The 14,995-nt window shown below is 34.0% G+C and overlaps 1 protein-coding gene across 1 annotated transcript in view; it reads left to right on the top strand.

Moving 5' to 3' along the window:
• The window catches only part of RBBP8 (RB binding protein 8, endonuclease), an 89,677-nt gene that overhangs the window by 38,052 nt on the left and 36,630 nt on the right, over nt 1-14,995 (top strand). Inside the window, exons 5-7 of the mRNA XM_069468182.1 lie at nt 3,775-3,887; nt 8,089-8,152; nt 14,663-14,835. Coding sequence (XP_069324283.1) covers nt 3,775-3,887; nt 8,089-8,152; nt 14,663-14,835 — 350 coding nt within the window. The remainder of the gene's footprint in view (nt 1-3,774; nt 3,888-8,088; nt 8,153-14,662; nt 14,836-14,995) is intronic.

The following is a 14,995-nucleotide window of genomic DNA, read 5'->3' as shown; positions in this document are numbered from 1 at the left end:
TTTTGTGAAATTGGGGCGGTTTTTTTCTTTCTCTGACAAGCAGTGGAAGATGAGCCAGAGGAGAGCAATGGAACCCTGCTGATGGAAACAGGAGCTAGCATATTTTCTCATGTTCATTTAAATTTAAACTAGAATCAGGGAGCAATCAAGAGTTGACCCCTTTTCACAGAGATTATTATCAAGAGCGGTAGTTGACAAGAAAAGCTGGCAGTAATAAGCTAGGGAATATTGCTTCATTTTATAATTCTCTAACCAGTGACATTTTTAAACTCCTTCTCCTGTATTTGAAGGGTTATTATTTTAGTTCTTCTATATTATGTTTGAATTTTAATACATATATTTAGGTCTTTGTTTTGCATTTCTTCACCTGTAAATGGTCTCCCTGGACTTGCCATTGTGTTATAGGATGATACTGGTGCTTTAACCCTTCCCTGCAAGCACTCTTCCTGTCTTTCTACCTTCTGTCTTTTGCCAGTTGAGCCTTTACCATGTAAATATTGTCAAGGTTGGTAATAGTTGTATTCTTTCATTTTACCAGATTTTAATCTTTCATATTTTGCTTAAAGTTGATTATAGAAGTTGGAAAATAGTAAACTGTTTTTATTTATTGGCTGCAGAGATAGGATCACATTTCCTTCTCTCCATGTCTGGTGATGTGACATTTCTGCCACTCAAGGAAATTGTTTTTAATGTCCAGGTCAAATAGATGATTTTCTACTCTGTCCCCAATTAGTTGGTCAAATCAGCCTATAATTATATTATGATAATGACTTATTTATAAGTTTGTTTTGTTTTCCTAGAATTTCTAACTACCTTTTTTCATATTAAGACAAGAACTGTGGTGTTAATGTCATTCGTGCCTTAGTTATTCTACTCTTCCATTATAATCTTCTTCATTGTAGTTCTTTTTCTTGAAGACATACTTCTCGGGCTGAAAAAACTTTCTGTACTAATTTGGACCATTCCCTTTCTAGGTTACTCTACAGCTGCCATTCTGGATTTCTCTTTATTGGATGTATGCATTGATTCCATTATTTCATGCATCTCATGGTAGTCAGCATACATTTATGGAGCACCTACTTTGTGCCAGGCACTGTTTTAGACCTTGGGATATACCAGTGAACATGGGTGATAAAATGTGGGTCTGTTTCTATTGGCTTTTCATGCTCATTTTGTTGCAGCTTACCTTCAAGTAACTGCTGAAAAAGAATACACAGGAAGTAAATTTTCAAAGAGTCCTTGCATGTCTAAAAACATTTTTATTTTACTGTTTTGTTTAGTTGATATTTTGACTGGATATATATTACTAGGTTTAAAATAATTTTCCTTCAGAACTTTGAAGGCATTTTGTAATTGTCTGTTAGCATTCCAGCACTGACAAAAAGTCTGCATTCTAATGTTCATTCTTTTGTAGGTAATGGATTTTTTTTTCCTTTCTGGAATTTAAGATCTTTTTATCCTTGTTCTCAACTTACATAATGCTCTGTGTGTGTATTTCCTTCATTGTGCTGGACATTCAACCCATTAACCTGAAAACTAGTATTTCTTAAAGTCTGGTAATTTTTTTCTATTACTTCCTCTATTTTTTTTTTTTAATGTCCTTTCTTTCTGGAGCACTTCTTAGTCATAAACTTATCCTTTATCATCTATTCTCTTATTTTCTGTTACTTGCTTTTCCTTCCATGCTCTGGCAGATTTCTTCTGTTTTGTTTTTCAACCCTACTATTGAAGTTATTTTGATAATCACATGTATCCAAGAACTTTACACACACATACACACACACACACAGTCTCACTCTGTCACCCAGGCTGCAGTACAGTGGCGCTTTCATACCTCACAGCAGCCTCAAATTCCTGACCTCAAGCAATCCTCCTGGCTTAGCCTCCAAAAGCACGTAAGGTTGTAGGCATGATCCATTGTGCCTGGCCCCAAGAACTTTTTGTTGATTATTGCTTTATATATACATATATCTCTGTGTATATATGTATATCCTTTCCTTGTTTTATGGCTGCATCATTTCTCAGATTTTCCAGGAATGCTAGACAGCTTTTCCCCCTCAAGTTCTTTTTGTGTGGTAAAGTCTATGTAACATGAACTTTACTATTTTAATTATTTTTTTTTAAAAACCGCTTATTGAGATATAATTCACATATCATACGATTTACTGATTTAAAATATGCAATCCAGTGGTTTTTAGTGTGCTCAGAGTTTTGCAACCATCATCACAATTAATTTTAAACTATTTTCATCACCCAAGAAAGAAACTCCATAACCATTAGCAGCATTCCCAGTTTTTCCCCCTTCTAGGCATTTATTTATCTACTTTCTGTCTCTATATATTTGCCTATTCTGTCTCTCTATGTGTACCTATTCTGGACTTAATTCCCCCCTTCTATCTAACTGTAAGTATATATCCTTTAGCTAACATCTCCCCATCCTCCTGTCCCCCCAACCACCCAAGCCTCTGGTACTCACCATTTTAGTCTGTCCTTCTATGAGGTCAGCTTTCTTAGATTTCACATATGAGTGAAATCATGTGATATTTATCTTTCTGTGCATGGCTTATTTCACTTAACATAACATCCTACAGGTTCATCCATGTCACAAATGACAGGATTTTATTCATTTTGTGGCTGAATAGTATTTATTGTGTATATATACCACATTTTCTTTATCCATTCATCTGTTGATGGACATCTAGATTGATTCCATGTCTTGGCTGTTGTGAATAGTGCTGCAGTAAATGTGGGAGTGCAGATATCTCTTTGACATTCTGATTTCATTTGCTTTGTATGTATACCCAGTAGTGGGATTGCTGGATTATATGTTTTTAATATTTTAAGGAACCTCCATACTGTTTTCTATAATGGCTGTACTAATTTACATTCCCACCAACAGTGTGCAAGGGTTCCCTTTTCTCTGCATCTTTGCCAAAACTTGCCATCTTTTGTCCTTTTGAGTGAGTGCTCATGATGAAACTTTTATTACAGGCCATGGATGGTTCCATAGGTTCAAGGCCTACTTCTTATACTCCAAAGTGAGTGGGAGGGCAAATGTAGATGTCTTACATACTTAAGAATTATTTGTAACACTTAAACATCATTAAATGGTGGAGGAGAGTGTAGTCTACAAGTAGGCTTCAAAATCTGAGGAGAATTCTGAAAGAAAATTATTTCCAACCTGAACTTCAATATTATCCAACTATTAATTTCAACAAAGAATTTCAGATGTAAAAATTTCAAATTCTGCTTCCTATTATTAATTTTTTAAAGTATGACAATGTTATTGTTGTATCAAAAAAAGTCTCAATCTTTTAGAGATACACATTGAAATATTTAGATAAAAGGATTTAATGATTGGAATGTCCTTCACTATGTGTCATATGCTATGCCAAGCAAAGCAGATGCACAGTGCTTAAGATATAATTCTGCTCCTTGGTATTGGACTGGAGTTCATATTTTGACCATAATAAATTAAAAATAGGGTCAATTTCTTCAATAAATAAGCTCCTTTGGATAGAGTTTAAAATTGGCAGGTTTTTACAGAATTTCACTCAGAATTGTAATCTGCAGAAAATGATGGCGTAGCATGATTTCAGCCTATGTAAGAATACGTTAAAGGTATATTATACATCATTAATCTATTTGATTTTTACTATATTTGTCAAGTCAATTCTTTAAATCTTCATAATATATAAAACATATAAAGTATAAAATTCAAATATCAGGAGATATCTTTTAGTAGATGAAAAATGCTTTGTTTTTGTTTTACAGGTTAAGAGCTGGATTATGTGATCGCTGTGCAGTTACTGAAGAACACATGCGGAAAAAACAGCAAGAGTTTGAAAATATCCGGCAACAGAATCTTAAACTTATTACAGAGCTTAGTGAGTTTCCCTTTTTCATTTATTAAGTACTTAAAGCAGAATATACTATTGTTAAAACTATTAGTAAATTAGTTGTAATGAAATGGGTTGTTTACATATACTTTTCATTATTTAGGTGAAAGTTCACATGTCCTTTTTTGCCTTTTTGTAGATTGAATCTCATGCTTACTTTAGGAAGAAATAGGGTATAAAAAAGGCTGTACAAATACAGTTCACATTGGCCTTAAAGTCTCACCACTTCTAAGATAAGCAGATTTCCTTTGGACGTGTCCATATCTACTTCTTTGATTTTATCTTTATTTCATGTAATTTAACTTCTTAGTAAAGTTAAATACAAAGCTGGCAATTTAGTGCTCTACACAAGTATATACTCTTAGTTTTCATGACATACCATTATGAGTATATTCTTTTAAGTTTATTCTCCTTGCCCACTCGGTATAGGGTTTTTCTACATTCTTAGCCACCTTTTATTCTCTTTTTCTTTTAACATCTCTCTGAACCTTCTTCTCTTTTAACTATTTATCTCTTTTAGTGACCATTACCTGGATTTCCCATAAGCAGTTCACAGTCAACATATCCAAAATTAATATCTTCTTTTCCAAACTAATTCTATCCTCTGACTTAATTTTTTTCTGTTAATTGTTAATATATTGCTGTCCTCTGGTTACTCAAGCAAGAGTATATGAGTATGTGTTCATTATTTTAAAAAGAGATAAGAAAACTATCGTTTTATTTTGCTCCCAGAGGTAACTACTGTTAACAGTGTAATATGTATCTTTCCAGGTACAGGTTGTCTGTCTGTCTCTGTCCCTCATTTTACCCCCCTTCCCTCTTCTCCTTTGAATTTTCATGGGATCATACCATACTTTGTGTTCTAACATGTGTTATTTCACTTTAGACTATTTCTTCAAAGTCTTCACGTGTTAATGTATTTAGGTCTATAGATTCTATGGTGTATATGTGTGAATGTGTGCATCTGTTTATTTAGGGATCTAGGAATATTATCAATGGGTAGAAAACTGTTACATCTCAATATTACCTTTAAAATGCATGGCAAATTTTCAAGATTGACCAAAAAAACAGAAATACAGGGGTTTAAACCCTATAGTAAGTAAAAGATCAAATAAAAATGAAATAAGAACACAAATACCCTCAGAACTCAGTAACTGGAAAAAGTAAAAACAAAAAAGAAAAAGCAAGACAGGAAGAAAAAGGAGTCTATAAAGAAGGGGAGATTCTCCACGAAGAAAGGTAGGGAGAATAGTAAAAACTCCCATATACACATCATATAGATTTAACAGTTGTTTTATAGTGAGACTGTTGGAGTATCTAATCCACTTTATCACCTTCAAGTGTTTGCTTAGCTTTTCTCTGTTACTTCTTAGAGTAGTTCCTTTTTTTTTTCTCTCTTTTAAAGAGAATAGGGTATCAGTATGTTGTCCAGGCTGATCTCAAATTCCTGGCCTCAAGTGATCCACCTCAACCTCCCAAAATGCTAGAACTACGGGCATGAGCCACGATGCCTGGCCTTATTTCCTCCTTTCTGATATCTCTTTATTCTTCAGGAACTCATATTAGGCAGATGTTATAATAGGTCCCCCATGCTTTTATTTATAAATTCATTCTTTTGTGCAGAATTCTGGGAGGATTGCTTAAGAGATAGGAATTCTGTCTTTAGTCATATTTATTCTGCTCTCATCTCATTTGTTAAGTTTTCAATTTTTATGATCTTTGTTTCTTTTTCATGGCAGCCTGTTATTTCTTAATGGATCCATCAGCCTTCAAAATCTTTCTAATATTGGTTATACTTAACAAATATACCTTTCCTATATTAAAACTACTTATCCAAAAGTGATGTCTTCTTTAACTAGTTTTAATTTTTCTTAATTTTTAAATATTATTTTTTCATTAGCCAGGCATGGCGGTGCGTACCTGTAGTCCTAGCTACTTTGGAGGCAGCCAGGAAGATTGCTCAAGCCCAGGAATTTGAGATTGCAGTGAACTATGATGATGCCACTGCACTCTAGCTTGGGCAACATAGTGAGACCTTGTTTCAAAATAAATAAATAAATGGATGAAAGAATGTCCATTTTTTCCAAGTGTTTGCTAACTCTTGTTTGTCTATAATTGTAGATATCTCTTAAGTTAGTTGGTTTTGTTAAATGCTGTTTTACTTCCTTAGCCTAAGGGAGAATCCCTGCTTTGCTAATAGTAAATGCAAGTTCTGATTTACTGGATCCCTATTTCAATGGCTGAAAGTGGGAGGGGAGGACACATGGCTGGAGAGCTTTTCTGTAGGATATATGGGTAGTTTGTCTTCTGAGTACAAGGTTGCCTTCTCTAGTGTTTACCATAAGTTATTTGGGAGCACTGCTCTCATTTCCTTATCTCAGTATTTATTAATGGACTGTCCAATGTCAAAACTTCTAGAGATCTTTCCTCATGACTTCAGCCTAAGGGCAACTATTAGTGACCCTTTATTTCCCTCTTAAGCAATTTCTGAGCCTTGCTGCCCTGATATTAGAATTGATAGGAGGTTCTGCTGGGAAAATTCACTTTGTTTTAAGGCCCTTTTTTGTTGGATTTTACCATCAATCTGAGCCTATTTTTAATAATTCAGAAAGTTTTTGTAGTTCTGATCTGCTAGTGACACCCTTTCTGGCTTTTTGATATACTTATTTTTAGAGTTGTTTTGTCATTTCCCTTTGGATATGGAGAGGGAGAGTCAAGTAAACCATCTTAAACAGAAATCTAAGGTCTTTGTTGACTCCCGTCACCGTGACAAAGGATGATTTGCCAAATACCACTGATTCTGCCTTTGTAATACTTCCTCTACCTCTCCTTACTTCCTGTTTCTGCTCCTCCACATAGGCCCAGATACTCACTTCTTTTAATGACCACTGATTTGTCATCTTGTCAATACTTTCTTCTCATTTTGGTATATGGTATACGTGCTAACAATTCAGTCTTCCTATCATTCATCTTCGAAAAATGATAGCTGATAATATTTAAGATAAAGTTCCAATTTCTTAGCCTGGTTTCGAAAGCTTTCCACCATTTGTTATGCCCAATTTTTCTTTCTTTTCCTCCACTAATTCTCAGCATAGAATAATCTCATGTCCAGTTTAGTTGCCCTTTCTTTGATGAATCCCTTCGTGATCTTCCCAAGGGCTCAAAGTAATGTTTTTCTCCCTGGAAATTCCTTAGTACATTATTTGTACTTCTCTAAGGACTCCCCCATCTTGTCACTTTCAATTGTATAAAACAGGTTTATGTAGTATTTTGTCTCCCTTATTAGGCAACACTTTTCTTTAGGTCATTGTCTATATCTTAATCTTTTTTAGATCTTCCACAGAAGGTAGTTTAGTAACCTCACATATTGTAGATAGTCCAAAAAATTTACTCAGTGTAAGAAAATATGTTTAGATTTACAAACCACTAAATTATTAACAAAGTTTGGATTAACCGTCTTTCGTAAGGGTTGATTATATTTACTGTGCCTTGATTTCTTGGATTTTCTCCTCCTAGTAAAACACATGCTTAACCAATGCCATCACACTAAACATTGCTGAGAGTTTTGTGCTGGTTCTAGTAGAAGTTATATCCCGAAATTGGGTTTCTGCTTTATAAATTAAACAAGTGTAAATAGGAAATGTTGATGAACATAGATTCAAACAGATACTACTTCAGTGGATATGTTTAAGTTACTAATATCATAATCATGAAACATTGCGTATGACTAGAAGAAAATTTGACTTAAACATGCTTATGTTATAAAATTATGCTGATATTTAGTGTTACGTTATTTTTATGATCAAATTTATTTCAAGATAAATCACTCTTGCTAAAATGGTATTTGAAATTAGTAGAACTGAGTGCTATTAATTAGATAGGATGCTTTCTTGTCCTCAGTATGAATAGTTATGCTGTACTCCCTGAGTTACTCTCTCGTTTTTGCCCGCAAGCATTACATAAAATTATCCGTTAATCAGTTACATGGAACTGGCATAATATGAGATGTAGTAATCACTACCTAGTAACAAATTAGTTTTGCTTAGGAGCATTAACCCTGAATAACATTATGGCCTAGAATTAGAAATCCTAATTTCTTTGTAAATGTTAGTTAATGTATCTTATTTGAAAAGCCTGACATACATGTTGATATAACTATATGAAGTGCCTTTTTCACGTTGTTTTTCAGTGAATGAAAAAAATACTCTACAGGAAGAAAATAAAAAGCTTTCTGAACAACTGCAGAAAATTGAGTAAGTATTTTTTTCTAAATTGCAACAGAAAAGAAAGTATTTTCCCCCAACTTTTCTTTCTTTATTTTATTTAGCTATACAAAATGTGAAACCATCTTAAGAATTATACATTTCATTTTAAAGATTACAATGTTTTCTGCAATAAAAAATACAAAGAAAATCACTATATTTTTGTTTCTGTTTTGGGAGTATATATAAAGAGTATGTATGCATCTCTTAGGTTAGTATATTAGTATATAAAGTATCAACATTGTATTTAAGGCATTTTAATTTTTATGATAATTTATTATAAATAATAGAGAAATTATTTAAATGCTTCTATTTTGAATAAATATTTGCATTTTGTTACACTCCTTCCAGGCCTGCCCCAAAAGCTTCATAAAAGCAAACTGAGTATTTCCTCTTATACAGTACTCAGGCCTGTAGAACTTCCTTCCTCTGTCCCTCTCCCCTCTTCCCCCAATTATTTTAAAGAATAAAGATAGTAACTTTTATTTTGTGTGCATTTCCTCTTATGTATGTTTTATGGTTATTATTTCTAATTTCACTGTGAGTCTACAAAGTAGTTTTATCATCCTTACTTTATAGATAGGGAAACCAGAACTCACAAAGTCAAATAACTTGCCTGTGGTCTCACAGTTAGTAAGTAATAAGACCATCACTCAGACTCATATCTTCTGATTTAAGCCTCTGTTCTTTGCATTATGCAACACTGTCTAACAAAAGGGGTATTTTTCTGGACCTACATTAATTTGTTATGTGAAGTGGTTTAGCACATGTAGCTTATGGCATTTGAACACATCAACCTAGTTGAAACCAGATTACGTTATTTGCTTGGTAGAATTATGAATTCTAATTAGTTTAAAATTTATTGTATGTTCTCAAATACACACACTTTTCCAATTAAAGTTCATTGATATTTTAGAAAAGAAGTAAAAGCTAAAAGTTTGAGATTACAATAAAAATCATCTCGATGAGCTCAGGGCATGTATGTTTCATTTAGGACATGCTTACTCAGAATAGTGAGGAGGTAATCTATTGTGTCTTTAGTTCTCTTCTGAAATTTAAGACAGTTGATGCTCATGAACCAACTTCTTTTATAGCTTGCTCTCCTCAAACAAATTTTCTTTTGCTTGGCAGTTTAAAAAAAAGTAGCAAGTAACATCTCATAAAGGCAACCTAGCTTCCTCTGACACCCTAAATCACCATTAAGGTTATGCTATGCTATTAGTGCCTGAAATTCCTCTAAACTTTAGAAAAATATTATTTGACTTATATTACTGCTTGTTAAATATGGTGATTTCTCATTTCTCCTGAGCTAGTTTTGATGTTACAGATACCTTATATGGTAGGACAGTTATTAGTGACACTGAACTTATTCAGTAAAAATTTACCATTATGAAATTCTATTTATATATAATATTTATTTTTGTATATATATATTATGTATATATGTGTACATATATCTCAGCTCTGCCAATCACAGAAAGCAAATAATTAAATAAGCTAGGTATTGATTCTCTTTCTTTGTTTTGGGAAATAGATGTGATGGGTCAGTGAAAGTCAAGGGAGTCCATCCATACACTTCAGATTTCAAAAGACTATAGGATTCATTTCATTCAACCCTCTCTTCTAAATTGAATTCCTTGTGCAACTTCTTTAACAAATAGCCGTTGTCTGAACACCTCTAGTACAAGTTCACTATTTTCCAAGCCTATTTAATTTTTGAGGTGAAATTATTACAAAGTTCTAAGTTTGTATGAAAATCACCCTGCTTACAAGTTATATTTGTTGATTGAGATTTTGCCTTCTGGCACCTTCTGGAACACATCTACCCCCTGCTCTCCTTGACTACACTTTTGATACATGGGGGCAGTTCACATGGCCCTCTCAAGTCTTGTCTTCTCTGGAGTGAATATCCTCTGCTCATTAACTGTTCCTCATGTGGCATTACTTCAGTATTCTTCAAAAGGACATTTTTGTTTAGTGTTTCAGTTTGTCAGTATCTTAATTAAGCACTCAGTATTAAAGGCATAGCCTGACCAACAGAGCAATTCTGCCACCTCCACTTTTCTATGTCTTTTTATTTATGTCCATTTATAATATGGCCTAAACATACATATATTACTAGTGGTTCCTTATGAGGTTTTCAGTTAACTAGAACCTTAAAGTCAATGTCTTCTATATCACCTAGTTGTAGATTTGTTGTTTTAGATATAAATACAGGACTTCAGAGTCATGGCTTCCTAGTAGATTGTTGAAGAAACCTTATATCTTTTAGCGTACTCCTTCATTTTAAGGTAATGGCACTATTGATTAAATATAGTCATGCATTGCATGTTTCAGCCAACAATGAACCACATATACAAAGGTGGGTCCCATAAGATTATAATACGGTATTTTTACTGTACCTTTTCTGTGTCTAGATATGTTTAGATACACAAATATTAAATACTTACTGTGTTACAATTGCCTACAGTATTCAGCACAGTAACATGCTGTACATGTTTGTATCCTGGGAGCAATAGGCTATACCGTATAGCTTGGTTGTGTGGTAGGCTGCACCATCTTGGTTTATGTAAGTACACTGTATTGTTCACACGACACAATAGCCTACTGACATATTTCTCAGAACATATCTCCATAGTTAAGCAACGCATGACTACTTACTCATTTTGGGGGCACTGGGTTACATCTTTGCATTTATTTTTTCTTTTCCACAACTTTCCTACAAAAAGTAAGTATGGTACGATACCATATTATAGATGAGGAAGCTGAAGCTCAGAAAGGTAAATAATGTGACTAGTTATTGTCAGACCCAGGATCTGAATCCAGGTGTAACTCATTTCAGAGTCTGTATACTCTATATAGTCTTGTGCTAAACAGCCTCAGAAGGTTACCTACATGGATGTCACTCTGTAGATGGCAGAGGCTGAGTTCTCTCATTTGACTCAGTTCACTAAGGCTTATACCTAGTATTTCTTCCTGTTCTGTTTCATTTTATTAGATTTGGCCCATTATTCTAGCCCCAAGAAAAAGGGGAGGTTTTTTATATGCTGATTTTTTTTTTTTACCATGCTATGTATTAGATTAGCTTTTATTCTCAGCTTATGTCTTATACAAATTTGATATGTATTCCATCAGTGCCTGGCATCAAGATCATTAATAAAATGTTGAACAAAACCTGCCTGAGGATAGAGCCCTGAGGCATACCACTACAGATTTCCTTCATTAATAATAAATTTATGTCAGGAATCTGCCTTTATTGATACCAAATTTGTATTTCTTCTTTTTCTTTCTGAGAAGATATCAAGAGAATCATTGTCAGGTTCCTTTATGAGAGCCAAATATACTATAAAGCATTCCTCAGAACAACTGGCCTAATAGCCCTACTTTTAAAAATTAGTCTTATTTGAATTATTCTTTTAATAAACTTATACTGGTTCTAAGGGATCAGGGTATCAGACTCACTAGTTTGTACTTTAGGGAATCTTCTTCTTCCCTTTTTTGAAAATAAGAACATTTAGATGAACTTGATGGTTATAACATTGCTTCATTAAATTTGAAGTATATCTTAACTGGAAATACAAGTTCTTCAGACTAGAGAAGGAAAAAGCTGGATATTAAAAACTTTTTTACAGACTCCTTGTGAAGGGAAACCCTGGACTCTTCTAGGTCTTTGGCAGGGGGAGTGGGGGAGACAACTAAAACAGTTTTGACAAGAATTTAAGTGGGGAAGGCACAAATAACTAAAAAAAATTTACTCTCAGGCCCTCAGAAGGAAAAGTGAAAGGAGGATAACAAGTGTGCATAATTAATTTAACCAAAAGCTGTGCCCTGAACTCTTAACTTTTCTCAGAAAATCAGAGTGAGACCTAGTGTTTTAAAGAATAAACTTGATTAACATATGGAAGTTGTTTTGTTTTGTTTTCCCTGTTATGACAAAGGAAGACAAACCCTGCACTCCTTTACTTAGTTTGGGTACCTCTAAGCTAGTTTTGTGGGGTTTTTTTAGTTGTATTTTTTTTTTTTTCTTTTTGTGATTCCAGCTACTTCTACATTGACTCTTCCAGGAAATCAATTTCTTTTCATGACTCATTCATGTTTTAGGTTGAATTTTTATGACTAATAGGCAAGCAGGCTGTGTGACGTGATTAGTTAAAGCTAACTCCGATTTCACACTCCATTAATTTATAAGGCTTACTCATGTGACTTTAGCTTACTCCATTTTTCCAGAATAATTGGAAATCCAGTAGAATTACAGGAAGAGATTAAATGTTAGATATTAGATCTATTGCACAGAATAGTGACTAATAATAATCATTGTATTTTTCAAAATTACTAAAAGTAGATTTTAAATGTTCTTACCACCAAAAAAGGATAAGTGTGTGAAGTGATGGATATGTTAATTACTTGATTTAATCATCCCACAGTGTGCACATGTATCAAATATCATGTATCTCCATAAATATATACAATTACTATTTTTCAATTAAAAATAAAACTTGAAAATAGATATTAGCTCTGAAGATTGTTCCTTTATGTAAAATATAGGATTATAGCCCACAAGTAATATTGATATTATCCAGGAAATTAAAATGTAAGTCTTTGTTAGGAAAAATCAACCTCTGTCTTTTAATTAATGTTTTTTAAAAATCTCTGTTGGTCATAGTTTATAAAATTCTTATTATATAAAATTTTTGTTTGGAAATAGTAATGGCAGATTGATGTGAGTATAATAGGACAGACTGGTTTGGTCATATAAAGCCTAAGCACCTGACAAACTGGTAAGAATTGGTTGGCAAATGAGGTCAGTCAGTAATGGTTTGACATGGAAAAGTCAATTAACATTATTCTACTTAATAACCACAATTCAATTCAAACCCAATCTTTAGGTGCCATTGGTCCTGAATTGAGTTGGGCAAGAACATATGCCTAGATCCGCACAAATTTATTTCTCTAGTAGAATCTGGGAATGTCTCATATTCATTCAACAAACACTTATGCAGAATCTACTATGTGCCTACTATTGTAGGCACTTGTGATTCGTCAGTGAACCAAAGATCCTATCCTCTTAGAGTTTACCTTCCAACAGGTGAGCAGTAGACATAAATAAATTGCATACTATGTTAGAAAGCAGTGAATGCTGTGGATAAAGTTAATAGTGCAGAATAACAGGGAACAGGAGTACTAGATTGTGGGAAGGGGGTTGCAATTTTAAACAGTAAAAATTCCAGCAAAGACTTGAAGGAGATGATGTAATTAGTCCTCTAGAGATTTGGGGGGGGGCGGGGAATGAACGTTCCAAGCAGATGAAACCACTAAAGCAAAGAACTAAGGTATGAGTATGCTTGGTGTGTTTGATTAACCTCAAAGAAGAGAGAGTGGCTGGAGTAGAGTATAACAGGAGAAGAGAAGTAATGATGGGGGGAGATGATCAGGTCACATAGGATCTTTGTGGATCATTCAAAGGACTTTGGCTTGTATTTTTGGTGAAATGGGCAGATATATCAGGATTTTAGTCAGATTTAATTGATATTCCTTAAGTCTTAATAGGATTGTTGTGACTGCTATTGAGAGCAGACTGTAAAGGGGCCTAGATAGAAGCGGTGACAGAAACTCAGATTTTGAAGCCTGCTTGTAGACTAAGGATAACACATTGAGTGGTTAATGATAAGTGCCCCTGGAGTCTGACCAAAATCCTAATTTTGTTACTTACTATTTTGGTTAAGTGACTAAGATTCTGTGTTTTCATTTCCTGGATAGGAAAATGAAAGTAATAATACCTCAGAGAGTTGTGGTAACTAAACTGATAAATGGAGCACTTTAAATAGTGCCTGGCAATGTAAACACACAACAGATGTTGGTAATTATCATCCTATATTTGTTGTTTGCCAAGTCATGCTGATTCTAATATCACAGTGTTTAACACTGGTCCTTTCCTTTCCATATGTGCTTACATTTAATAATATTCTAGTTCGAACCACAGAAGCTCTTGCCTGGGCCATTATAGCCACTGTCCAGTTGATTTCCTTGCCTCTTTTCCTTCTGTCACAGTCAACCTTGCACACTGCTGTTAGATTGTCTCATTACATCTGTGCTCTAAAACCTTAATTCCTTTCCTCTTGATTTCTAAATTACATGCACATTTACTCAAGGCTGTTGTTCATGTAGTTCCAACTTGTCCTCCAACACAAGTACACAGAACCACATGCTTTACTCAAGTTATGTGGATCCTCTGCTGATCTTCTCTGCCATTTGAAATACTTTTAATTTCACCTCAAGTGCCACCAGCTACACTTTCTACTTCACTTTTCATGGTATTATTCCCTACTTGGTACTATAATCATTTTCATACCTCTCTAATCTTCAGATTTGGAACGTTAGGTGCAAGGTATTTTATCTCTTACAACTTCATACTTGTGTTCTGCTGTAGCTCCATACCATATAGTAGATACTTTAATAAATATTTGTTGAACTGATTTTCTTTCAATTGCCATTTGCCTCTAGGAATGATCAACAGCATCAAGTAACTGAGCTCGAATGTGAGGAAAATGTTATTCCAGATTCACCGATAACAGCCTTCTCATTTTCTGGCATTAACCGGCTACGAAGAAAGGAGAACCTCCATGTCCGATACATAGAACAAACACATAAATTGGAGCATTCTGGGTGTACAAATGGTAAGACTTGGAGTTGTATTTTAGATATCTGGTTTTATAAAACAGTATTCATCTATTAGTTTTTAGGTTATTCATTCTAGTAGAAAGAAGATAGTCATTGTTTGGGTAACTCATGGTTCAACTGTGAGTTTAACTTTCATTAGTAAATTGCCTGAGAATG

The sequence above is a fragment of the Eulemur rufifrons genome, chromosome 5 (genome assembly GCF_041146395.1).
Source record: "Eulemur rufifrons isolate Redbay chromosome 5, OSU_ERuf_1, whole genome shotgun sequence".
In the NCBI taxonomy this organism is placed as follows: domain Eukaryota; kingdom Metazoa; phylum Chordata; class Mammalia; order Primates; family Lemuridae; genus Eulemur; species Eulemur rufifrons.
Note: the sequence above shows the minus strand (reverse complement) of the source record. Positions and strands in the feature narration are given on the sequence as shown.